Source organism: Mytilus edulis, chromosome 3, assembly GCF_963676685.1.
Source record: "Mytilus edulis chromosome 3, xbMytEdul2.2, whole genome shotgun sequence".
Lineage (NCBI taxonomy): Eukaryota > Metazoa > Mollusca > Bivalvia > Mytilida > Mytilidae > Mytilus > Mytilus edulis.
The window spans coordinates 45276469-45302869 of record NC_092346.1 but is presented as its reverse complement, the minus strand read 5'-3'; the positions used below and the strand labels follow the sequence as shown (position 1 = coordinate 45302869).

The window sequence follows — 26401 nt, the reverse complement described above, 5'->3', positions numbered from 1 at the left end:
TTAGTATTAGAAAAAAAAGACCAAAACTAAAAAACTTAACTTTGACTACTGAACCATGAAAATGAGGTCAAGGTCAGATGACACATGTCAGCTAGACATATATACTTTTCAATCATTTAATACACCAAATATAGTAGACCTATTGCATACAGTATAAGAAAAACAGACCAAAACACAAAAACTTAACTACAACCACTGAACCATGAAAATGAGGTCAAGGTCAGATGACACATGCCAGTTGGACATGTATACCTTAGAGTCCTTCCATACACCGAATATATACTAGACCTATTGCTTAAGGTATCTGAGATATGGACTTGACCACCAAAACTTAACCTTGTTCACTGATCCATGAAATGAGGTTGTGGTCGAGTGAAAACTGTCTGATGGGCATGAGGACCTTGCAAGGTAAGCACATACCAAATATAGTTATCATATTACTTATAATAAGAGAGAATTTAACATTACAAAAAATCTTAACTTTTTTTTCAAGTAGTCACAGAACCATGAAAATGAGGTCAAGGACATTGGACATGTGACTGACGGAAACTTAGTAACATGAGGCATCCATATACAAAGTATGAAGTATCCAGGTCTTCCACCTTCTTAAATATACAGCTTTTAAGAAGTTAGCTAACACTGCCACTGCCGCCGCCGACGGATCACTATCCCTATGTCGAGCTTTCTGCAACAAAAGTTGCAGGCTGGACAAAAACCAATACAATCTATGAAAAGGTACAGAGAATGACATGCAAAGAAGATATACAAATAATAATCTGAAACACAAAAGACAACTGTAGTATACATAGAAATAAGTTAAAGAAAGAAAGACGAAAGATACCAGAGGGAGTCAAACTCATAAATCAAAAATAAAGAATAAGCAACACGAACCCCAACCTGAGACATACCTCATGTACCAGTACCTATAAATATCCATGATGGGTTTAAGCACAGGACAAAACGCATTTCCTATACATATCCTCAATGTTTTAATCTAATATGCTAGCACTGGCATATATTCATGTACCTAGCCCAAGTCAAAAACCTAGAAACAGATTAATCTTTCGTTATATCTTAATGTTTTTTTTTATCATTTTTAGGGAGTTTTGAGTGAATGGCAGATCTTTTTTGATATCTAATAAATAATTCATAACTTGTCAAGACCATCTTTGCTATCCAAGGGTTACGATCTGACTGGCTCCTCTTCACATACAATCTTACTTGTTCTCATGAAGAGAAGTAGGTTGAATCTTAACCCGTTAAATATGTCTAGACTAGTAGGAATTTAGAAATTGAAAAATTGCAAAGACAGTTGTCTTATGTTGGAAACTGCATCTTGATCTATTTTAAATCAATTTCAACCCAATTAGCTATTGCTTTCTATTAAAGTTGCAGTCAAATTTTTCTTCCTTTGTCTGACTTCATCCCACAAGTCGATTTTTTTTTAAATCAATTTCAATCTTGAATGGGTATTTAAAAAACCAAACAGAACAAAGAATGTTGCAATCAAAATCACAGACAATCTATTGTAAGCTTTTCTATTAGACAAGCAAATCTGAAAGAAGAAATTTTATTTTTGGATTGTCTGAGATTGGTAGTCTCCAGGCACTCTTTTGTGTGTAAGATTTTTAATTTATTTCAAATTAATACCTTCTATGGTCTGAAATATACCAATGGTTTTAACATTTCAGACAAAAATTTTCAACAAAGCTTGTCTTGAGAATTTAGGTATTAGCAATTATAGGTTGCTGTTAAGTGCAAAATTACAATATACCATTTACAATATACCATTTACAATTTTACATCCCTAACTATATTGTACTCTGACTTCAATTTACCTTTTTTATACTGTTCTTTGATTGCTTGCTTTTCCTGAAAAAAAGAGTGGCTAAATTATTATGGTATTTCTTTTTATATTAACTGATGTTTCAAAATATTTTTCATGTGACTTAACTAAAACTGAAAAAGAATTTATTCAGCATTTCAATATGTACATAAATATCTTCAGGATTTTTACATGTATTTCAATTTAAGACAGGGCACTTTCTATTTCTTAAAAGTTTTAAAGGTTAAGTTTTGCTAAATTAATTTATGGGAGGAAAACTTGAACTTAAACTATCTTTCTTTATGACCCTTTTGTACACAACCATCATTGCCATTATAGTAAATATAATGTCCATGGCCTCAAATAAATATTGGTCATCCTGACCCTTACCTTAGCATTCCTTGTACAGATAATACCAATCAATGTTGATTCAGTTGTTCCCATACCATTCATAGCGTCATGTAAACAGTACGCATCATACTCTACAGGTGTCATCATTAAGGCCAATATTATCTCTTCAAAGTCTCCAGTCAACTCAGATTGCAGCTCCTTAGCCAAATCCTACAAATTAAAAACTCAAAATCAAAGGAAGAACTCTATGGTAATTAAAAATCTTTGGGTAATTTGTTCTTATGATTTAGAACTAACTCTTGATGTTACTGGATGGTTCATTGTCAACCATGCCATCGAAATACATTCTTTAATTTAATTTGAAAACATTCTTTTTCTTTAACTCATGATATACTGTAATTAGATATAGGAAGATGTGGTATGAGTGCCAATGAGACAACTCTCCATCCAAGTCACAATTTATAAAAGTAAGCCATTATAGACCAAGGTAAAAATCTTCAACACAGAACCTTGGCTCACACCGAACAGCAAGCTATAATGCGCTAAAAAAAATTACTAGTGTAAAACCATTCAAACGGGAAAAACAACGGTATAATCTATATAAAACAAGAATGTGTCCCCAGTACACGAATGCCCCACTCGCACAATCATTTTCTATGTTCAGTGGACCGTGAAATTGGGGTAAACCCTCTAATTTGGCATTAAAATTTAAAAGATCATATCATAGGGAACATGTATACTAAGTTTGAAGTCGATTGGACTTCAACTTCATCAAAAACTACCTCGACCAAAAACTTTAACCTGAAGCGGGACAGACGGACGAACGAACGGACGCACAGACCAGAAAACATAATGCCCCTCTACTATCGTAGGTGGGGCATAAAAACAAGAAACGAGAAACACTTATAAACCACATCAACAAACGACAACTACTGAACATCAGATTCCTGACTTAGGACAGGTGCAAACAGTTTGTTAACTACTTAAAATCTTAAACTAATTTCAATAAATGCAGAGTTTTTAAATGACAAAAAAAACCAGTTTTGATTACAATGTCCATCTATCTTCTATAATGATTACAATTTCCATCTATCTTTTATAATGATTACAATTTACCTTTTTATATTTCTCTTTATATTTTTTCTTCAGCGTCTGTCGCTGACTATTACTTCTATGAGGTATTATTTCAATGATGGCATCTTCATCAGTTCCAAGTCCCTTCATTGCATCATATAGTGCTAAAACATCTTCATCAGGGTCAGAATTAGAAGATGCTTGTACAGTACCATTTTTATTTTTTTGTTCTTCTTCTTTCTGTTTCTTTTCTTTCTCTGCATTCTTTTCTTTATCTTTTTTCTGTTGTTTAGCATCTGCAGTAACTCTTGGTGTAGGTTTAGATAATGGGTTATCTTTCTTTTGTTCCCCTTCCTGTCCTTTCTGTGACTGGTTCTCTGCAGGCCTCTTTGCTGCTGGTTTCTTGGAAGGTGGAGGAGCAGCAGTTGTTGAACCTTTCTTCTGACCCTTAAAATATTAAATAATTAAATTATCTCCCTTTGTATCTCCATTCAAATACAAAATGATGAAAAGAGGAAAGGATTTTCCCACCAGTTAGAAACATTTTCAGAATCAGTCTTACTTTTGTATTGTGTGTGTGTATTGTATTTTGTTATTACATGTAAGTCGATTTGAAAAGCTCACTAGAGCTTGTGTTATGTAGTTTATTGAATATTGACTCTAAATAAAACTTTGAATCTTGAATCTTGAAAAATAATTTGCATACAGCTAAAATAGATATGAAGAAGATGTATTGAGTGCCAATTAGACAACGACTTGCTTGTTTTATTATCAACCAAATGTATCCTTCTTTTCTTCTCAATGTATAAAGTCTTAATAAAGTCATTAAAGTAGAGACTAACAATCATGAATTTAAAAGAATGAAAAAAATATGTCACTATAGATTTGGTTTTAACATGTGACAGTTATGGCAAAAGATAAAATAGACTTCCTAATTAATGCGACAACTTTTACTCCCTATCATAATGATTGAGCTTTTAAAATAATTAAAAAGTTATTTTTATTACTGACAGTAACATAAATTGAGAAAATCAATGCTTCTATGCAACAAAATGAACATCAAAACACTCAAAACTAACACTTTTCCCTGACATTTATTATTAAAAACAAAATTTACAGGATCTGAATTAATTAATCTCATTTTCAAAGTACAAGTTCACTGCCCAAGATTTACAATGATAAATGTATGCATTGCATACTGTGAATTCAATAATTTGCTCGGGTACCTACATTTTTTTTGTTGTTTAAGGAAAATATGTATCATTTTCCATTTTTTATTTCGTGGTCTATATACAAGCCTATATATTTTTGTTCTTTGCTGAACATTTAAATTTGTGGTTAACCTTTACCAATGAAATCCATGAATATTTTTATCCAATGAATAATAATGATTCCACAGTACCACATGTCCTCACAACAAAAAATCCTTATCCATCATGCCTGGTTAGTTATTTTTTTCGGATTAAAAACCAATATTGCTCAGAAAGCATCTTTTTTATTCCAAGGATAGGTCCTTCCACTTAATTATAGCTATTAAACCTGTGTATTACTGACCCCCTAGCACTTCTTTTTTCAAGCTTTGGATAAGTTTACAACTGAACTGACTGGTGGTTACAAAAAACTACCGGTAAGTAGGAATATGACTTGTACTTGTTGGATGAGGTAACTTTTGATATGACCTCATGATAACAAGTGACCTTTAAATTAAGTTTTAGAAAATATATACAAGTAATTTTCATGAAGGGGTTAATTTCTACTTATTTTACGATCATGTTAGATTGGTGAATTGTAAAAAAAATGTTGTTGGATGTGTAAATTTCAACTCCTGCAAAGAAATATTCATACATTGAAATTATTTAAAATTGATAACTTGTTATTCATCCATGTTTACCTTAATACACAGTTTAAGGTGGCTCGAAGTTTCTATCAGAAGTGCCATATTTTTGGTTATTTAATTCTTTAAAGAAAATGAATCAAATTGGACTAAAAAAAATAGGAGGTCACGGACCATTTAAGCTCAAAATTTTACTTTTAAACAGGTATGTATAAGGGACCATTTTTCAATGAAATGATAGGGAAAATAGAGGTGTTGACATATTGTTATCGGAATATCAAAAAAACATTCTATGACAATTCGCCCAAAACTTTAATATGAAAAGCTGGAATATAGCTTCAAAGAATGAGCCAATAAAAAACATAGGTCACCGATAAGGAAAAAACTATATTTTGCCTTAAAACCCAAATTTTGGCGGGAAAATGGGGAAAATAGGTGAAATGTCATTTTGAACCTTAACAAATACGGATAATAACGAAAATATTCTATTAGTCACATAACTTCAATGATTTAACATTTCTAATCAATCAAAATATTTAAAAAAAAATTATATTGAATTTACGACAAAAAATTTTGTAATTCATGCATGAAATTATGAGCAGTCGAATAGTCCGGAGCCACCTTAAGAGGAATTTGAAAATATAATATACTGATACCTTGAAAATAGAAGTTGATTATTCTAGTAAAAAGTTGTTATCCAACACACAGTAGCTTAAGCTTATAGAGATGTTAATCAATTAAAAATGTTACGAAAGCAGCATTAGAAATATATATTGATGTCAAAACGTCATCATGACTGAATATATAAATAAGACCATCTGGTAAGAATTTGAACAAAAGAACAGAATGTTAATCCACACTTGGAATATAGTACCAACAAGTATGAAGAATACATTGATACTTTAAGATTGTGAATGGAAATGGGGAATGTGTCAAAGAGACAACAACTCGCCCATAGAGCAGAAAACACCCGAAGGGCGGTGTAAATTTAGAAATATTTGCAATGATTCATAATTGATCAAATGTACTTTTACATTTTGATTGCATTGTTTGTATGAAACTCTCTTTGAGATCACAATACTTAATTTCTCACTATTGTCCATAGTTCAAAAATCTTAATAATAAATGCATTCAAAAATTCAAAACTTGCAATACTTGAAAAATGACACTGAAGGACAAAATTTTGATTGGTTGGCAATCCAGCTGATTTGAATATAGTGATACATGTAGTTGATAGTATATCCCCAAATCTTATAGATCAATTCACCAACTCTGAATAAAATAAGTTTTGGTTTATCAACACCAATTCTTAAATCATATGACTTTTCGGTCAACTCAGCTCATTGGACTAAATTGCATTTTAGCTGATATCAAACACAAGATAATTTGACTATTTATACAAGTCAATCACATGGTCAGGAGTAGCTTGAATATACCATATCATAGCACCAATTATATGACAGTTTAATCAATTCAGGCACTTAGAACAATCCATATTTTGTTAGTTTTAAAACCATATCACAAAGTATTATAAACCACATTTTTCATAAGTATAAAATCACACCACAAAATATAAAACACCATTTTAGAACACCAACTTACTTTTTGTTCATCAATCTAAAATTGTCAATAAATCGAAATTGAAAAAATACTACTTCCACCATATTATTAAATTGTTTTTGAATATTTACCTGAGGCTTAGTGTACACAATTAAAATTGCAGACTAAATCAAGAAATGTAAAAAAGTTACAAAAATTCATATACTGAAGAAGAAAAAAATGCAGTCACATAAGATTTTTATCATTTTTAACACTTGTATACGTATGAAACATATAACTTCTTCATATAATCCCAAGAAGAAAAACCTATTACTGTGTATTCATTTATTTTTGTGGATACCTATTTTCTAAGATCATAGAAGAATTGTATTTCAATGATTATTTGATTTCATAGTTTTGCCAAAGTCTGCATACAAGTCTATAGAAAATTTATACTTCATTGAACATATAAATTCTTGGTTTGCTTTTCCCATAAATTTCATAAAAAATTGGTATCCAACAAAAAAAATGAATCCACAGTATTGTAATTTCCAGGCATCTAGTCCTCCGAGTTTTAAGGGTAAAGTGAAACTCAGTTTGGGGATACAAATAAAGATTTACCTTTCCCCCTTTTGATTTTCCTGCCAATTCCACCATGATTTTTTCTGTTGGGTGACCTTTGACCTTGTGTTTTACATCGTCTGGTAATTCAGCATCATATTTCTTTTTGTATTCTTTTCTGATTGCTGCCATGTCACCCTAAAAAATTACAGTGGTTTAAATGAATTTGAAAACACTAATATTTTTCTCTCAAAATCATATTGTAATTGCAAATTAAGCGTTTTTTGTATTTTTTTTTATCAATTTGTTTCATTTTTTTCATAATTTCTAAATTCACCATAGGAAGAATCTGATTAAAATACAGAAACAGTGTTCACGCTTTGCTTACAAGAAGCTGACACACTCCATTTTACTTTTTATTCTGGTGATTTTTATATATCAGTCAATAAAGTTTCAGACTTAAAATTTTTGAAGGTGTGTATTATACAGATAAACCAAATGATCCTGAAAGATTTTTAGAACAAAACGTAGAATGGGGCATTTTCATATCCTTGTAAGCAAAGACTGGACACTGAATCTGTTTTTTAATCAGATTTCCTTTGAAATACAATTTCATTTTCATGATCTCTTTTGATCATTTGGTCCTATGGTACTGTGCTCACCAAAAGTTATAGTTTTGTTATAAGGTTAGGTCAAACTGAATATTTTAAAATCAGTACTTGCTACTTTTCTGCAAAGCATGTTGCTTTCAAAAGAAAGATTACAGACTGGTCAATACACTGAACATGACTTATGAACTTCACACCTTTAAGGTGATACATTATGTTTTAAAAGATTAATTAAGTTACATATCTTTATTTTAAGTAAGGTTCCTCTGCTTGATCATTAGAAAGACTTATTAGTGTTTTATGGATTATCTCCCTTACCTCATTCTTGTTGACTAATATATCAATAAAGACAGGGTTGGTAGGTCCCATGTTCTTAAACAACTGATCAGCATAATGTGTCTCAGCACCTCTCACTTGTTGCACTACAAAACACAATAAATAAGATCAGTATATATAACCGTTTTGCCTTAATAACTGAAAATGTATTAATATGTCAAAGTACATCTACAAACTGCTATCTAAATATTTTTTACATTTGTTAGAAAACATCAAGAAAGAGTGATTTACAGTGAGAATATGTTATGTGGCGTAAGTAAACTAAGAAAAGCAAACAAAAATATTCAGAACAACTAATACATATAAGATGATTTCCTGAAGTATTCAAGGTAAGGTTGCTAGCATTTAAAATAAAATAATAATATAAATCTATCCATTGTTACAAACTTAACAACATCTGTGTGAGTTTGAATGTCTCTTTGGTATCTTTTGCCTCTCCATATTATTTAGATTTAGTTAATAAACTGACTTGATCTATTAGAAAATCAATAGCCTAAGAGAACATTATATAATAAATATTAAACTTTTTTTATTGAATTCCATTTACTGAAAATAGTTATATTGTTCCAGCAGAAAACACATTTCAAAAAGCTGATAAGTGTACTGTACTAATGTTTGAAAGAATTCTTTCTAATAAAAAGAAAACAGGGGTAAATAGCACTGAAAAATAAAATAAATAGTACATACACAATGTTACAACTGCATCTGCATAATTCTTAGAACATTCCTTTTTGATATCATCAGTAGCATCTCTCCCTCCTGTTTCCACTGTATATAGATTGAGTACTACTCTCAGATGTGCTAAACTTTTAGTACTGAGTAACTTTAGAAACTTCCCTGATGAACTAGACCATCGCCCCTCTCCAGTCTATTAAATAAATTTTTAATTTAATCCCTTTTTTTAATTGTAAAATACTGCATTTTAAAAACAGTGGATTTTAGAATATTTAAAATGTTGAGATGTGGTATAAAGATTGCCAATGTGGCATCTAAGCAGTTAAGACAAAAGATGAAGATGTGAGTAATTGAAGTTCTAAGCATGGTATTAAAAAAGAGCAAAATATCCATACTGTACACTCTGGCATTATTATTCTTAGCATACCAATTTTTATGGATTTTGTTGTATATGTCAAACATATTTTAAAATAATTTAATTTTGGATGTAACACGTCTTCTGATTGGCTGACGTTATTTTGTTATCAGACCATAGACATAATTTAGTCATGTGACTGTGATGTCATCAACGTTTTTGCAAGGTTTTCTACAGTTTAAAATGGAATTTAGAATTAAATTATAAGAAATGACTGTAATATTTTTTCTGTCTATTCGAATTAACATAAAAATGTGGTGCACACTGTAAAATAACCCGCTACGCGCGTTATTCAGTGTACACCCAATTTTTTATGTTATTTCTTCATAGACAGAAAAAATATTAAAGTCATTCCTTAAATGTTCAACAAAGTACATATTTTCTAGAGGCTTGTATGCAGACTTTTAACATTACAAGGAAATCAAATATCCAAGAACATATCCTCCCAAGTTTTTTGCAATCTATGAAAAAATTGGTACACCAGGAAAATTAATGAATTCCCAATTTCCCAGTAATATTGATATTTCTTAGGAACTTTGTTACATTTTTTATCTTGTATCTGGGATTCAAACAATTCAGTAAAAAATTTTCATCAGATATTGCGGATGATGGATTGATTAATAGAAAAAAATATATACAAAACATATATCCTGCATCTGGCTGCCATCTTGGATGGCCATCAATATACCAATTATAAGTCTAAAAAGTGTAACATAACATAGATTTAAAAAAAATTATACATAGCAAAAATTATATAAAGAGAGCAGCAATAATCTCCTAGCATTAAAACAGAAAAATAAAGCAATTTATGAATGAAATTCTAGTTGCCTCATTTAATTGCTCTGCATCTTTTCCTGCTGTTTTTTCATCAACTTTTCCTGAATCTTCTTTTAAACCCTAAAACAAAAACAAAAATGAACTTAGATTAAAAAAAAAAGTTATATAATTTACATTTAAATGGAAACATATTAAATAAATAAACATGTATATTCTGTAAAAATTCAACGAGGTGTACACCATATTATCCTGGATTGTACTATACAGATTTTTTTTTATTGTCAATTGTTATATATAACAGTGGTAAATTTATTGAGAGTCATTCTATGACAAATAATTGGATTGTTAAACTTTGTTTTGAAAGGTTGATCTGAATTTTCAATGAATGATGAGAAATGAATTCAGTCAAAATCTATTAAAGGCATGCTGGAAAACCAGTTTTACCTTTTGTAAAATAAGCAGTAATGCTTGTTCAGGATCATCAGTCTTGTCCTTTATATCACTCTCTAAGCTTACAGCATACTCTGTAAAATAAAACGTAAAATATATTAGAACGCAACAAAAGTGTATTTCAGATCATCAATTGTTCTCTACTTCATTGCTCTTTTTACTGTAAATGATATTTTTATTGTGTACATAAGCTGCTGAGGCTTTGTTGTTTAAACTAGCATCTCCTTAATGTTTATATTTTGATTTTAAACTGTTACATAACTTTTAATCATTTATTAAAAAATCTCTTATTTTTGAATATTTATTCTAATTTGAAATTAGTTATAGCATGACTCAGACAAATGACTGAAAATGATGGCACCAACATCATTAGGAGTAAGATCAAACACTGCTGAGTACATTATCAGAATGTGTCTGGGTAGGATAAATTGTCTACTTGCACATCATTTGGTCTTTGTTGGAGAGTTGTAGTATTGGCAATCATATGACATCTTCATGTTATTTTGTGAACTAGTGCATTTAAATTCCAGCTCAGCTGTCAGTCAAGTGTAAGGAAGGGTTCATATTCAAATCTTACCAATATACGCTCTCCCTTAAAGGTGGTACCCAACACTTTAGCTAAAATTAATTTGGGTCATTTAATTTTCTTAAAATTTTGACAAAGTATTTACCTTGACCCTTTTACAAAAATATAAAAATTTCAAAAAATTTGAACCAACTGTTTTATCAGAAAAATTACACTGGTTATATAGCAGTTTGACAAACACTTATTTTGATCATTGAGAAGCTTAATATTCCCTTAACAACAAAACGTAATTAAAACGTTTAGCTGATTTTACAGAGTTATCTCCCTGTAGTGTTAGGTACCACCTTAATATACAGTCGACTCTCGTTATCTCGAAGTCAGCCGGACCAGAGAAAAATTTCGAGATACACGTAGTTCGACTCAAACGAAAACCGGAAGTTTGACAGAACAAGGGACACAACTCTTGCTTAGCTTGGTAAAGCTAAAATAAATCCGTGTGAATATGGGAAGGGGATCGATATTCTGATATCAGATCGATGTATTTGTATGTCATGGTCTCTCATTATTATAATAACATTATTTTTACTTATTCAATTGTTTCAGTTACAATTTTTTCTTATGGCTTTTATCCGAGAAAGTAATTTCCAATCGATAGTTTTGTTATTCAGGTCGTTTATAGTTGACAAAATTGTTTATTCTCGGATACAAGAGACTTTAGAAAATTTAGATTCCTCTTCATTTTGTTTTATCTCACTCTTTCTTTTCAAAAGAAAATACAAGATTAAAGACGCCGATTGAGTAGTTTTTAGGTGATCATCAACGGAAGCCATAATCCTTACTTTATACACACCCAAGCTCATTAGTGTTAATCACAATTAATTGTTTTATAAACATTTTAAATACTTTTTCATGAACATTAACAATGTATCACTAATTATTTATAAAAATTCTATAAAAGATAATCTTAGGTAAACACTCGTGGCAATAGCATGTCATAAATCAATACAGTGGTCAGTGACTGGAAATTTAATTACACGTGTATTGTCAGATTAACTCTTCAGTCCATTTAAATGCCGGATGTCATGTTTTGACATATGTGTATTAGTTCGAGATAAATAATGAATTTTGAATGCTTTTGTTCACCTTGGGATCATAAATTTAGTTTGACTCAACCGAAATTTCGACTCAACCGAAATTTCGACTCATCCAATTTCGACTCATCAGGAGTCGAATTACATACATTTATATAGAACAAAGTTCGGGACCACGTGAAAACTTCGACTCATCCGAAATTTCGAGTCAACCGAGTTCGAGACAACGAGAGTTAACTGTATGCATGAAGTATTTGCCATTGGATGTTAAGCACTTATTAATGATTATCAAAACTCAGAATGTTTCAGAACATAAAAAAGTTGTTTAGATGCCGTATCTATTGATCTCTGGATGTATTTAGACTATTTTTGTCATTGGATTAATGATTTCCCTCCATCTGCATCAAATTATACACCAAACCTACCTTTTTTATAACTTTCTTTAAGATCGGCCATTGCACTTTTGTTAGATGAACATAAAATCTCTACTGTCTGTGAGTAATCACCCTCCTGTAATATAGATAACAAAAACTTATTCAAGTGAAATTCAGGTTGTGATCATATAGATCTATACATGTTTAGGTATTTATAGATATTTTATTAAAAAAAAAGACATTGCAAAACAATTTTTTTTAAATGTTGAACCTTTCTTTTTTACATATCATTATAAGGAACAGAAAACACTCACATTTTATAAAAAAATTATATTGAAATAAAATGTAAGTACAATATGGATTATGAGAATTAAAATTATATTTGTCCTTTTCTAGACCATAATCAGTTTATAATACAACCAATCAATTCTATATAGTTTTATATGAAAGCTTGGGTAGACAAAACAAAAGGACAAAGAAAGATAACTCTAACAGCACTATGTCCATGAAATATTCATAACTAATTTTATTCAAAGCATTCTATTCTTTGTGAATTTTTTTTACCTCTAAAGCATCATGTAATTTTTTTGCCCCAGAACTTGTGCTGTCAGTCAAAAGAGCATCAATCAAAAGATGCCATTCAGGTCCAAGTCCTTCTTTTAATTCAGGGACTAATTCCTACAAAAACAAACAAAAGATATCATCATACATAAATCAGTGCCAAGTATGAGTAAATATGGTTCTGACAAGTACTTCCATTTATTCTGGAAACTAATTCAGAGAAATATCTGTATCCTTATACAAAAATTAGAATGGTTTATTTTGGTCTCAAAATTATTTCAAAGCACAGCTATTGAAAGCGCTGGGATGCATTTAAATTATGGATTATGGGCAATATCAGTCAAATGCATCCATTAATGTCTTTATAAACCCATTAGTTATATCTGTATTTGCAGCTATTGCAACAAATAGCAGAAAATAAAGATTATATCATTCAGCTTTCAGAGTAAATTCAAATCAGCATGTGAAGTATGGAAAAGAATCATAAATAGAGGCATTCCAGTTGAATTTTGTTATCTGTATGCATATAATTGTCATAAATGTCTCCCAATCTGTTATGACTTTAAAAAGACAAGGAGTTGCAAATGTGTTTGTGCTAAGCATACACTTATTCATAATCCAAAATATCTAAAAACAAGAAGTGCTCACAGATTACAATTCATTACTGCCAAGCTGCTGAATTTATACATTTAACATAGTGGAAAACGTTAAGTATTGGTAGGTGTTTGACAGATCTGAATAATCTTATCACTTTACAAATCACGCTGTCAAACTGATGCCAAATAAGCCAGTTCAGTAGTAAAGTAGAACTGAAACATTAGTAGGAGGGACAAGGTGAATGCAATATTGCTCACACAACAAAAATGGGGGTATAATAAGTAAAAAGAGAGAAAACTGACAAAAAGCGGTCTGTAAACCCAATAGCTCAAATGGGTTTAGTAACCTATGAGGGGGAAGACAGGGGTAAGGAAGACAGGGAGAAAGGGGGTAGGAGAACGGAGAAAGGGAGTGGGAGAAAGGAGAAAGGGGGTAGGAGAAAGGAGAGGAAGGTAGGGAGAAAGGAGAAAAAGTTGGAGAAAAGAATAAAATATGAAAAAATAAAATATCTCTCTTTTTTCCGGTAAATTAAAAAAAAAAATAAGGAGAAGAGGGGTAGGAGAAAGGAGAAGAGGGGTGGGAAAAGGGAGAAGGGTACCCCCTGTCCTCCCCCTCACCTATTGTTTATCACTTTGCTATAACTACTAGAATGGGGACATAATAACTTTACAAGATAACTGGACCAACAATTATTCTAATGTAACATTCTTACCAGATCATACATTTCTTTAAATCTTTCTTTTGTCTGTTGTCTTTGTTTGGGTGTCTTCTTTACCAATGTTTTAATGATAACATCAGGTGGAGCAGCTGAAAATTAAAGCATGGATTTTTTTTCACTTATAGAATGGATATGTATTATCACTTAAATTAGTGATTAAATAATCTTCAGTCTCTCTGGTTAACAGATTTGTGGTCTTATTTCAAGTTTGAAACTCTGAAGCATGTATGAAATTCTGGTGAAATAAAATTCTGGTATTTTTTTCTGAGATGTTCTAACTGAAATCTCAAATGAAGAAATATAAAATGCATACTTTATGTTTCTCACTTGTTATTTGTTTTTAGCACCATTATGATTGATTGCTTAAACAGTTCAATGAAACAAGCTGTGTCCATTTCTTTAGCTGAAATAATGATGCAAATAACTCCTAAATTTTTACACGTGGTATATCTATTTTCAGTTCTCCTCACTAAGCAGTTTGTAATAACTTCAAAAAGGGGAATAATCCAGGATGAATTGAATTTTCATACACCTGTTTGGTAATATCTGTACCATTTACTGTTCATCTATTTATCAAGTTGTGTTTCACAAATGTACATTCTTTTTTGTTTTTGGAATATTTCACTGATAAAACCTTGTAACCATAGAAACAGATTTATTTCTCTAAAAAAGGGAGACAATTAACTTTTATCCTTACCTTCATTCTATAAAAAATGCCTTTTTTACAAGGGAAATAACTTACCTAATTGTTTAGCAACTTTAAACAACTGTTTGCAGTCATTATCTGTTGGATTTGTAGGTGAGACTTCATCGTCATCCTGTATAATGACATTCACAATTTTTATACATGCAATGGCATTATAAACAGTATGTTTTGTTTTCTATATAACTTTCAAAATATGATATCAATTATTAGTGCTGTTAATAAACAAATTCCATTGTTTACAAATAACATAAAAGCCTGAATTCAGTTTAGGCTTTTATTCATTTCATAATATGAGCTACATTTGTTAGAAGTCAACCTTATGCAGATGAATACAAATTCATCTGTTAACCGTACATAATTCTGGTTGAAAAAAATCTATGCAAAGTCTGAAACTGTTCGAAATATGAGTTAATATAAGAACCCTACAAAACGGACATAAATTTGTCCTTTATTTTGTATTTTAATGTTCCATAATCAATAAAAGTCTTATACATGCACTTGCATACAGTGGATTTCTATCTGATGCATGCTCATATATAGAATTGGCAACGTTCATTGTTCACAATTTATCAAAATCATCATAAAAAAGACAACTGACATCTCTATAAAAGAAAACTTCTATTAAAGTGAGCATTCAAATACCAGGATTTATGGTTTCAATTTTAACATAATACAAATATTTTCTTTCATCTCAATGAAATTTTAAAAAAGTTCAATGTTTTATTTCACTATTTGTTTTGCAAATATATGCTTTTCCTGTTACATTTAAATTTAACAAGTTATTTATGAGTTAATATAACATGCTATTGTTGTCAACTTTTACAATTTACAGATGGTTTATATGTATGATTTGTAACATGTATCACTTTTAATTGGTTCATGTATGAGTGAAGGTCTTTGTAGCAATTCTGCTCAGAATCCTATTATACATTCCCTAAGCAACGATTGACAAGTAGTACACTTACAAGCTGAAATGTGAAGTCATTATTAGGTTAGGTAAACTACCCTCCTTTAAGAGTAGACTAGTACGACAGATAACCAATCTATATTTCTGTAGGACTAGGCTAATTCGAAAAGAGGGTAGTATACCTTACCTAATATATAATGACTTCATGATTTAGCTAGTAAGCAAGCTAACCAAAGATTTACCTACACACTCAATGCAATCGGCTATAAGAGAACAGCTTAGAGTGTAGTTAAAGCAATATTTAGGTTAATTCAAATTTCAAGAGATCTTTGTTTTAAATACAATATTGAATGATTTTTTTCATGGAAATGAGATATACCAATTTAAGGAAAAGTAAAGAAAATGTAAGCGTTTCACACATGCTAACTAAGATATAACTAAAGTGAAGACATTCAGTGGTTTAATAGTCAGCTATAGTAATAATTAATTCTGATATGCTGGTAGTTATGCTCAATTGTGTCTACAACCATTCAAAAGCAAAATTAACTTATGATATAAGTCCACAGCCAAAAAACCCAGTGTTAAATGTACTTTGTAATCCGTTTTATTTGATGTGGTAATGTTTCGACTTGAAACTTTTGGCTAAACCTCTGTCAGACACAATCAATTATAAGTCTCGTGTCTTTGATGATTTTTTTGTCAATATAATATATGTCAATAATGAAGTCAATATTATCATTTGCTTTGGAACAACTGTGACACAATTGAGTGTATATATCTTTTATCTATCATTCTGAAACAAAATATATCAATTAAGTTCTTAGACTCGTTGTTAAACTGTGAATATAGTAGAAACGTAAACTTTTTAATGCAAAGGATTTAAATAAAACACGTTTAAAACTTATCAAACATGTATGTAATTTTTTTCCCTGAAATTTAAACTGTAATACAAGTATTGAAAAAGAATTGTAATAAATATTTTTTTTAATTTAATGGAATATAATTTTTTTACAATTTAACACCATGGTTTTCTTTTGTATGTTTACTTCAGGATATAATATTCATTGTATGATGGCTTAAAATATTTTATTAGCTATGAAACTGTGTTCATTTATATTTTTTACCAATACAATCCAACTCATCATAAATATTTCTATTGACATGTCAGTAAATTATTCCTTCATAGTATATACAATCGGCCATGCATATTTAACTTATTTTTTTGTAAATAAAAGATATCAGTAACTTGAATAGATTAGATTATCCTATGATTTCATCCATGTTTGAAATCATAGTAGGGGTGTACATGACTTACGACAAACTTTCTAGTTCTGACAATTTTAATTCTGATTTCAATATATATATTTTCTTAGAAGTTTTCAATTTAAATCAAATCATTTTCGAAACAGAAAGTTCTTGAACTTGAAACTGCTTCGTAATAAGTCTATGAATATCATCTGCAACAGTCTAACTCAATTAAAGTAATCTATTTTTCATTTATTATCCATTCTTTAAAATAGCTTTAGCGATTTTTTAAAAAGTTTATCCTCTGAAAAAAGTATTCTCTGTTATATAGAATAACAATATTCAATATACTGAAAGATTTGTATTTTTAGAACTATATGTGACAGTGTGTATGTATTATCCACATGCTATTATCTAAGATTCACATCCCTAAACTTACCAAAACAATAATATACAAATCTGAACAAAAAACAGTAAAATCTATTAGTGATAGATATCTCAGAGTCTAATGTTTTATTTCAAAATTCAAATTAACGAAGAAATCTAGAACAAATATTCATATAAGAAGATAGAAACATCCATCTAGTTTGTTAATTTATCAGAATTCAGAGGTTTTATTTTATCTAGAGATCAATCTAGAAGATGTCTAGCTTACCATTGAATCGGCTTGGGAATTTCTACTACTCATCTGAAAAGTATATCTTGTCTTATAAAATTCATAATATTTTAAAATTTAATGTACAGGTGAACCACCTATTTCAATGTTCAACAAAATCCAAATTTCTTTCAAGTTGTATCCAGACTTTGGCAGAACCCGAAATCACATATCCACACAATTTTAGGTTTCTGCAATCAACGAAAACTGGTACCCACTGTTTCAGCTCACTATTTACAACCGAAAACTATTGATCAATTGATAGTTGTCTAATGTTCAGTGGTAAATACTACATGCATATTTAAGACAAGAATGTGTAAACATGTAAAAAATGACAAACAACAACCTGTTTTAATCTACAATAACATAAACAATGTATTATTAGAATAAACTCCAAAATTTGAAACCCAGTGTGCAATATCCCTCCGAGTTAATATTTATTTATGGAACAAAACAAAATAACTTTGCATACCGTTGTTGTTAAAGCAGTGTTCTAACTATCATGGGATTTTTTTGTCATATGACAGAAGGGTTAATAAATGAATGTTACTAAGGCGGAAATTGTTTCCAACCAGGTTGTAGTATATGTAATGTATGGTGATGTATAAATCTGCATAAATTCACTTTTAAGTGTCTTTAGTTTTCATGCATTGCTAAGTGCCTCTTGGCAATCAATTAATAAACTACTCAAACATTAAGACAGAAAAGACATAAAAACTGTCTTGTAGTTTTTTCAACAATTCAGACTAAATTCTAAGATTATCATATCACCTTTCCAAGAATTAAGGTAACAGGACATAATACTGTGTAGATGCTTTCTATGGGAATCATTATACAGTTTGCTTACTTAAAAAGTTATAGTTTTATTCCTAGATGTTAATGGTGTTAGCCTGTTATTTAGGTAGGAAAAATACATTGCAATGTCAATATTTTATATTGATCAAAGTCTAAACATGTATTAAATACAATGATTAAAGAAGGAATTGAGTAGAAATACTTAGTAACTAAGACTTAAAAAGTACTAAAGAAAAGAACAAATATCTCCAAAGAGAAGTATATTATGTACATGAAAGGAAATGAAAAAGAAGAGTCAGTACAAAAACATGACTTTATCACTTACATGCTCTTAAAGCAGATTTTGTTTAAAGAGATTTTTGATAGTATAAGACACATTATCATACAATAGATATTTCACTACAATAATACTGTAGTTACAACAGCCAAGAGAGTCTTCTCCCAATGAAACATCAAGTGAAGATATAGCAATGATTTTAAAATCTATCTTCTAATATATTTTAAGGTGATGCATTCATTTAAATTGTTTGTACTTCATTTTTTTTTTTTATATATATTTGTCATAAAGATAAACTCCCAATTTCCTTAACAGTTTAAACTTAAACATAGATGACTCTCTTTTCCATACAATTTTCAAAAAAGTTGTCAACACTTTCACAATACATATTTTGCACAACTGCATGTACACCAAGTGTATACACATGCCATATCATAATTCGCCGTTTCAGAATCTAATGCATTCTGGGTAATATTTTCAAAAGTTTACACCAAAACGTCCTGATTGGTTTAAAATGTCATAAACAATGGAAATTTAACCAATGACGTGATGTTATTTTCACTTTGGGGTACGAACAATGAAATTACCCATGATGCTTTAGATTCTGAAACGGCCAATTATATGCAGGTGAGCTATGGTGAGTTCTTTGTTTGATTTCCTAATTACCAACACTTTCAAAGAGTTTTGAGTTTTACTTTTTTCTTGATAGGAAAAAACTCAGTATAAAACTGTAGTTTCAAGTTTAAAGATAAAGACGTCTGAGGTCTGAGATCTCTTATGAATTTTCTTACAATTCATCAATTATTTTTATGTTTCGACAGATGCCATTGAAAAAGTAAGCTGTCACATGAAAATAACAGACATGATTAAGTTAACTAACTTATTTCAGCTGACATCTTGTTTGTATTTATCTGATTTCGTTTTCAAATTTTTCAAATGGCTTCTAATACAATCTAAATAAAGTTGCAAGAAAGTTTTGAAAGATAGAGAAAGAATTTTCTAGACAATATCTGCATTGAACTACCATAGCCCGATGTGGCAGTAGTCAAAATCAGTCCATGGCATGTCCATCAGCATAATATGTTGCAATAAAGGTTAGGTATACATTTTTTTACAAATGATTCTATTTTTACTAGATTATAATTATGCATTGTTTTTTTTTGGTCCCCACAAAATTTATAAATATCATATACCTTTCATTTGAACTTTATCAATCTTTTTAGCCTATAATAAGTGGTATTCATAAAGTTTCAGTTTGCTCATTGAACCATTTACAAGATGGTCTCACACAAACTTGGGCTGTTTTTGACTACTGACAATTCAAAAGATACAAAAATACAGTACAAATACCAAACACAGTTGATCTTGCCTGTATGTTGTTAGTACAATTAGGTCTAATGGGTGTGGTCCCATCACCTTTATGTTGATCACAGGAAGTGGTGTTAGTAGAGGACTGGGTACCTGGTAAGAACATGCAATTCATTCCATCACCAATACCTTTACTAGGAATACAGTTTGGAAGACTACTGGTATCTTGAATTTCTCCTTGCTTATCAACAGAAATATTTTCATCTGATTTCTTGGACATTTTGACTTTAGATGGATTTATTCCACCATTGTCAAGAGATGGATGTTGATTTAAGGACACAGTTGTCACATCAATACAGTCTTTAACATGTTTGGTACTACTGAAACCATAGTCAATCTTATCTTCCTGTTGCAAACCATCTGCAGTTTTACGGCTAAGGTTCTGGAAAGAACTGTGCTGTTGACAGCCATTTTGTCCATTTTCATATGTAGCAGACAATGACTTCACATTAGAAATCTGTTCACTTTGGCAACTGTTTTGACTTTTATGAGAAACTAAAGGATCGCCACACTCAGCTTCTGTAATGGCTGAGAGTGAACTTTCAGCTGTTTTGTTTCCAACTGGTATCACTATTATGTCATCAGACTCTTCGTGAAGAGGAACTTGGCCATTGCAAGAAATAAGCTCATTTGACTTTATATTCTCTAAACTCAACTTAGATTTTGGATCTGTTAATTTTGAAGAAGAACCATTTTTGTTTTTGCTCATGTCAGGTAATCTTACATGTTTCTAATAAAGGTGTAAAATATTCCAAGCAGCAAATAAACAAAATGATAAAAACAAAATTAGAAGCATTGCAATACTTTTAATAGTATAAAATAACATGATAAAAAATGAAAAACTAGACTATTATTGTTATGTTTATATAAACTCTACTGTAATAATAACAAATGAATACTGGTATATTGCTGTAAATTGAATATTGTTCATGTGAATATAAGGCAATGACTGTTTAAATTTCACATGGTTATTCCTTCTGAATACAAATTTTTCTAACTATATAGTAACAAGAGGCTCTCAAGAGCCTGAATCGCTCACCTTAATTCTTTTGGTTAAATCTCTCATCAATGATTATTTTGGCTTTTCAATTTATTTAAATGTTTTTTGGATCGTCCTATTTTCTTCAAAAGCCAAAAAAAATAATCATTTTCTCCTATGTTCTATTTTAGCCATAGGAGCTATGTTTCTTGACATACAAGGAAATAAAATATACTAGATACTCTGAAACTCATTTAGCCTAAGTTTGGCTGAAATTGATACAGCAGTTTCAAAGGAGAAGATTTTTTAAAGTAAGTCAACATGATGAACAAATTGTGAAAAAAGTCTTTAAAGGGCAATGACTCCTTAAGGGGTCAATTGACAATTTTGGTCAAATTGACTTAATTGAAGATCTTACTTTGCTGAACATTATTGCTGTTTACAGTTTATTTCTATCTATAATTATATTCAAGATAATAAACAAAAACAGCAAAATTTCCTTAAAATTATCAATTCAGGGGCAGCAACCCAACAACAGGTTGTCTGATTCATCTGAAAATTTCAGGGCAGATAGAATTGACCTGATAAACAATATTACCCAACGTCAGATTTGCTCTAAATGCTTTGGTTTTTGAGTTATAAGCCAAAAACTGCATTTGACCCCTATGTTCTATTTTTAGCAATGGCGACCATGTTTGTTGATAGATCATAACTTCGGATACAATTTACAAACTAGATACCCTAAGGAACATTCAGTTAAAGTTTGGAAGTATTTGGCCCAGTAGTTTCAGAGGAGAAGATTTTTGTAAAAGATTACTAAGATTTACGAAAAATGGTTAAAAATTGACTATAAAGGGCAATAACTCCTAAAGGGGTCAACTGACCATTTCCGTCATGTTGACTTATTTGTAAATCTTACTTTGCTGAACATTATTCCTGTTTACAGTTTATCTCTATCTATAATAATATTCAAGATAATAACCAAAAACAGCAAAATTTCCTTAAAATTACCAATTCAGGGGCAGCAACCCAACAACGGGTTGTCTGATTCATCTGAAAATTTCAGGGCAGATAGATCTTGACCTGATAAACAATATTACCCCAATGTCAGATTTGCTCTAAATGCTTTGGTTTTTGAGTTATAAGCCAAAAACTGCATTTGACCCCTATGTTCTATTTTTAGCAATGGCGACCATGTTTGTTGATAGATCAAAACTTCGGATACAATTTATAAATTAGATACCCTAAGGAACATTCAGTTAAAGTTTGAAAGTATTTGGCCCAGTAGTTTCAGAGGAGAAGATTCTTGAAATAGTTTACAACGACAGACGACGACAGACGACGGACGACAGACGACGGACGCCAAGTGATGGCATAAGAATGCTATAATATTGATAACAATACAAAAAACAAAAGACACACACGTTATATTGACAACACATAGAGTAACAATATATTGGATATACACAATAATCATATATACAGTACTTATTATACAGATTGATAAAATAACAAGTGAGAAACATCAATGAGTCACCGCCTTCTCATTGACTTATGAATTTTTATATAGACAAACAAACAAGTTTACAATGTATACCAGAAAAATAGTGAGCAGAGATCACAAATTTGTAATCAACTTCCTTATTTTATTCAATATAGTGAAGACCATACTGTTTAGTTGTAGGAAAATGATAAAATACGGAATTAAAAAAAAAAAAATTAGTGAACTGAAGTACAGAAGATTCAATGAAACCAGCAAATAATAGCTATAGTTGCTGACTAACAAATATACAAAAAACAGCACAAATATTACTTCACAACTTCAGCAGTCTGCACCATTATCAATAGTCTGATGCCCCAGACAAGTAAAATTTATTCAGAAAACTTTGTTTAGACATATTAAGAAAAATATTGGCATATTGGTTTTCAGACTTGTAGTTGTAAAGGATTTTGGTGCAGACTGTGTAACAAAAACCCTCTAAACCAATATGGGATATAAAATAAGAAAAGTTTTTGGCACAAAATATATCACAAAAAAATGCATTACGTACTATAAAAGTAAAGCATCAAGTATTAATTAAAACAAGATTGTGATGCCTTATGTGATAGCTTTGCTTATATAGGAATAATTGCATATATAACAAAAGCATTATATAGAGTTCACCGACATCCCTGAGTATTTTTACTGAAAGTATTCAATTTAAATAAGTGGATCCAGGGGGTCTGAGGGTTGTAACACACCTTTTTGACAATCAATGCATTTGAATTGGGCCATATACTTAGAACCCCTCTTTCTCCTGGGTTGGAACACCCCTTTAAAAATTGCTTGGGGAGCCTCATAGTGGCTTTCAAGTCCTTTCATCATAAAAAGACATGCTTATTCTTAGCTAACTCTTACTTTTGTGAAGTATTCCTGAAACACAGCAGTGTCTCTTAATAAATGGTGTACCATATAATAGACTTACTGTCAATGGACAATTTAAACATGTAAACTGTAGAAATATAACCTTATACATGCAAAAAAGAAAACAGTTTATAAAAATCACAGATAATGCCACACAAGATAAAAAGACAAGAAATTAAAACATTCAGCAAGAACATACAAGGCAATAGAATTAAAGAAAAATACCAGAAAATAAGAACTAAATGCAAGGTACATATCTAGTGAATATGTTTTAAATGTTTTGTAGTCTCATGCATAAAGACAGTTGTGAGACTACACACACATGGATATATAAAAGTCAACTGTGCACATTGGTGATATAAAGGTTGAAGAAAAGTAAAATGTCTGAATGTAACTATCAGAACCATAGAAACCTTTTTTTGAAAATGAAACCTCCTTTTTATTTAAAATAGTGAACAACAAAGCTTGTGGTGAACTAAAATTTGTGTTGGCAGTTGCGATTGCTGGATTGTGATGGCCTATTTACTCTATAAAGGAATTATAATAATTAACCAACCACATTTTTTTAATGCATACCTAAATCACGGATTCTTCATAGAAAATGGCCTTCAATGGCTTTTTGCAGGGTTTATTTAAAAAGACAATAAGGAAGTATAACTTGATATTTCAAGAATTAATGTAAAACCATGGTAATTAAGTGAAAATTAAAGAGCTAAAATCATTTAACAATTCTTAGTTTCAACAAAAACAGTTTATCTTATATGTCCAGCGACCATAATGGTTTTGTCAGTTGTGAGAAAAAGTTGTGTTTTTGATCCTGTTCCATAACTGACTAGATATAAATTTGTTAATTTATAGATATAAATAATACAGTTTAGTTATACTGTTGATAAAGATAAGTTTAAAATGGGGGTAAAAGTAGCACAGACTAAATGTCTAAATACCACAATCCAGCATGTATAAACAAAGCATTGCCACTTTACCTCATCACCAGGGGGAGCATCTCCATAATACATGAACAATTTTTCTCTTTCTGTCTGCTCAGGAGTAAAATAGAGATTGTTATAATTTATATATCTAAATTCACAGATCAAAATTTAAGATGTGACTGCCATTCACAAAACATCTACCAGCCATAATCCTTCACAAACTAAATTATAACTATATATATATATTGGTACATGTTATTGTAAATCAAGCAATTTTTTTGTGAAAGTTTTTTTAAATTTTAAAGTATTTACAAGAAATGATGAAGAACTGATTGCGAAAAATTAATGACACAGACCGTTCTTATCATAAAGCTGGAAAGGTCTTTCTCACTTTTTTTTCTTTACAACTTTAATTCAAATGCACCTTTTGAAAGTCCTATATTTTATTCAAATAAACAAAGTATTACTTCTGAGTTTCCATATAAAAACAATCGCATATTTGACAACTGAATTTGCCCCAAAATGTTTGTTCTTTGTCAAAAAAGCCAACCTTTCACTTAAATGAATATATTTGTAAACAGCCTATAAAAATAATGTTTTCATGCTCAGTTACAATGCTTAAAACAAAACATAAAGTATCACAATAATAAAACAAAATATATAAATATACAAATATATTAACACTGCCCAGCCATGCCATTACATGCTAGCATAAAACAAACAATGAAGCATAACAAGCATATTTGTTAGTAATAAAATCAGATGACATATTTTTTTTCTTGTAATGGTTAAATATCACCTTGTCTTTAACTATTTCATTCACACATTTTTGATGTTAAAGCATTTATTATAAAATGAGAAAAATATGAAGAAAAAACCCATTGCCAAATGTATGTGAATTAATCTTTATCAAAGCCATGTTTTTCATTTTCCTATCTGAACATTTTGACCCAAGTCTCCGACATTAAAATGCAGACAATAGTGTTTCAGATTTCATAAATTCAAAGCCTTAAGAATAGAAAATAAGAGTTAGACCAAATCATTGCCTATCAAAGTATCTGCTCAATTTTGATTGTTTCTGAGTACTGAGAAATTTGTAAAGTGGAGTTGTTTGTCCTATCTGAAACACATTGAAAATCCTTTGATCGCTATGGGAGAACCCATTTAACCAAAATCAATATTTAGGTTTAAAATATCTTATTTGTTGCTAGCAATATATTTCGATATAAAAATTGTGAAGAGAACACCAGATTTAAAGAAAATGTGAGATTTTGGTGCACATATTACTAAATATACAAAGTGCAAAACTCGGCTGGCTGAAGACAAGGCATGCAAGTTTAAATATAGTCAAAAGGGGAGAGAGGAGTCATTATTTTTTTCTTCCATATATTTAACAAATGTTTTTAACAAAGATAGAAAATTGAAAGTTTTACATAATTACAACATTTTAAATACAATAAGAAATAGCAATTATGATAAATTTGCTTGGGAATTATTGTCACAGAGAATGATACACAACAAAAGTGAAAAGTAAACAATATGTTGTGTGCTACACAGGCGACAAATCTATGAAAGTGATATGTTCAGAAAGAGTACATTAAAACAATTAAATGCTTTTGTAAATCACAAAATTACATCATTTTTTTTATGAAAATTTTCTTCTGAAGATTTCTGTTAGACAAGTGATATTAGGGACAAATGAATTCACATTATGCAAAATTTCTACACATAAAACAAAAAATATATAAAATTCTAACAAGCAAGTAATATTATTTTGCAGGGTTAAATCATCTACATTCATTAGCAAATGAAGTTAGTAATATA

General features: G+C 30.2%; 1 protein-coding gene across 20 annotated transcripts in view; it reads right to left on the bottom strand.

The window, feature by feature from the left end:
• The window catches only part of LOC139514293 (annexin A6-like), a 66963-nt gene that overhangs the window by 19602 nt on the left and 20960 nt on the right, over window positions 1–26401 (bottom strand). For 5 of the 20 annotated variants that reach the window (XM_071303318.1, XM_071303313.1, XM_071303316.1 and 2 more), the window contains 15 exons: window positions 24632–24685; window positions 17826–17858; window positions 15055–15130; window positions 14307–14401; window positions 13001–13114; window positions 12488–12572; window positions 10440–10519; window positions 10047–10115; window positions 8816–8996; window positions 8111–8214; window positions 7245–7382; window positions 6687–6701; window positions 3293–3697; window positions 2216–2386; window positions 1839–1872 (listed from right to left, as the gene is read on the bottom strand). In XM_071303318.1, coding sequence (XP_071159419.1) covers window positions 1839–1872; window positions 2216–2386; window positions 3293–3697; window positions 6687–6701; window positions 7245–7382; window positions 8111–8214; window positions 8816–8996; window positions 10047–10115; window positions 10440–10519; window positions 12488–12572; window positions 13001–13114; window positions 14307–14401; window positions 15055–15130; window positions 17826–17858; window positions 24632–24685 — 1654 coding nt within the window. The remainder of the gene's footprint in view (window positions 1–1838; window positions 1873–2215; window positions 2387–3292; window positions 3698–6686; window positions 6702–7244; window positions 7383–8110; window positions 8215–8815; window positions 8997–10046; window positions 10116–10439; window positions 10520–12487; window positions 12573–13000; window positions 13115–14306; window positions 14402–15054; window positions 15131–17825; window positions 17859–24631; window positions 24686–26401) is intronic. The other 15 variants (XM_071303323.1, XM_071303322.1, XM_071303324.1 and 12 more) reach the window with 7 other exon arrangements.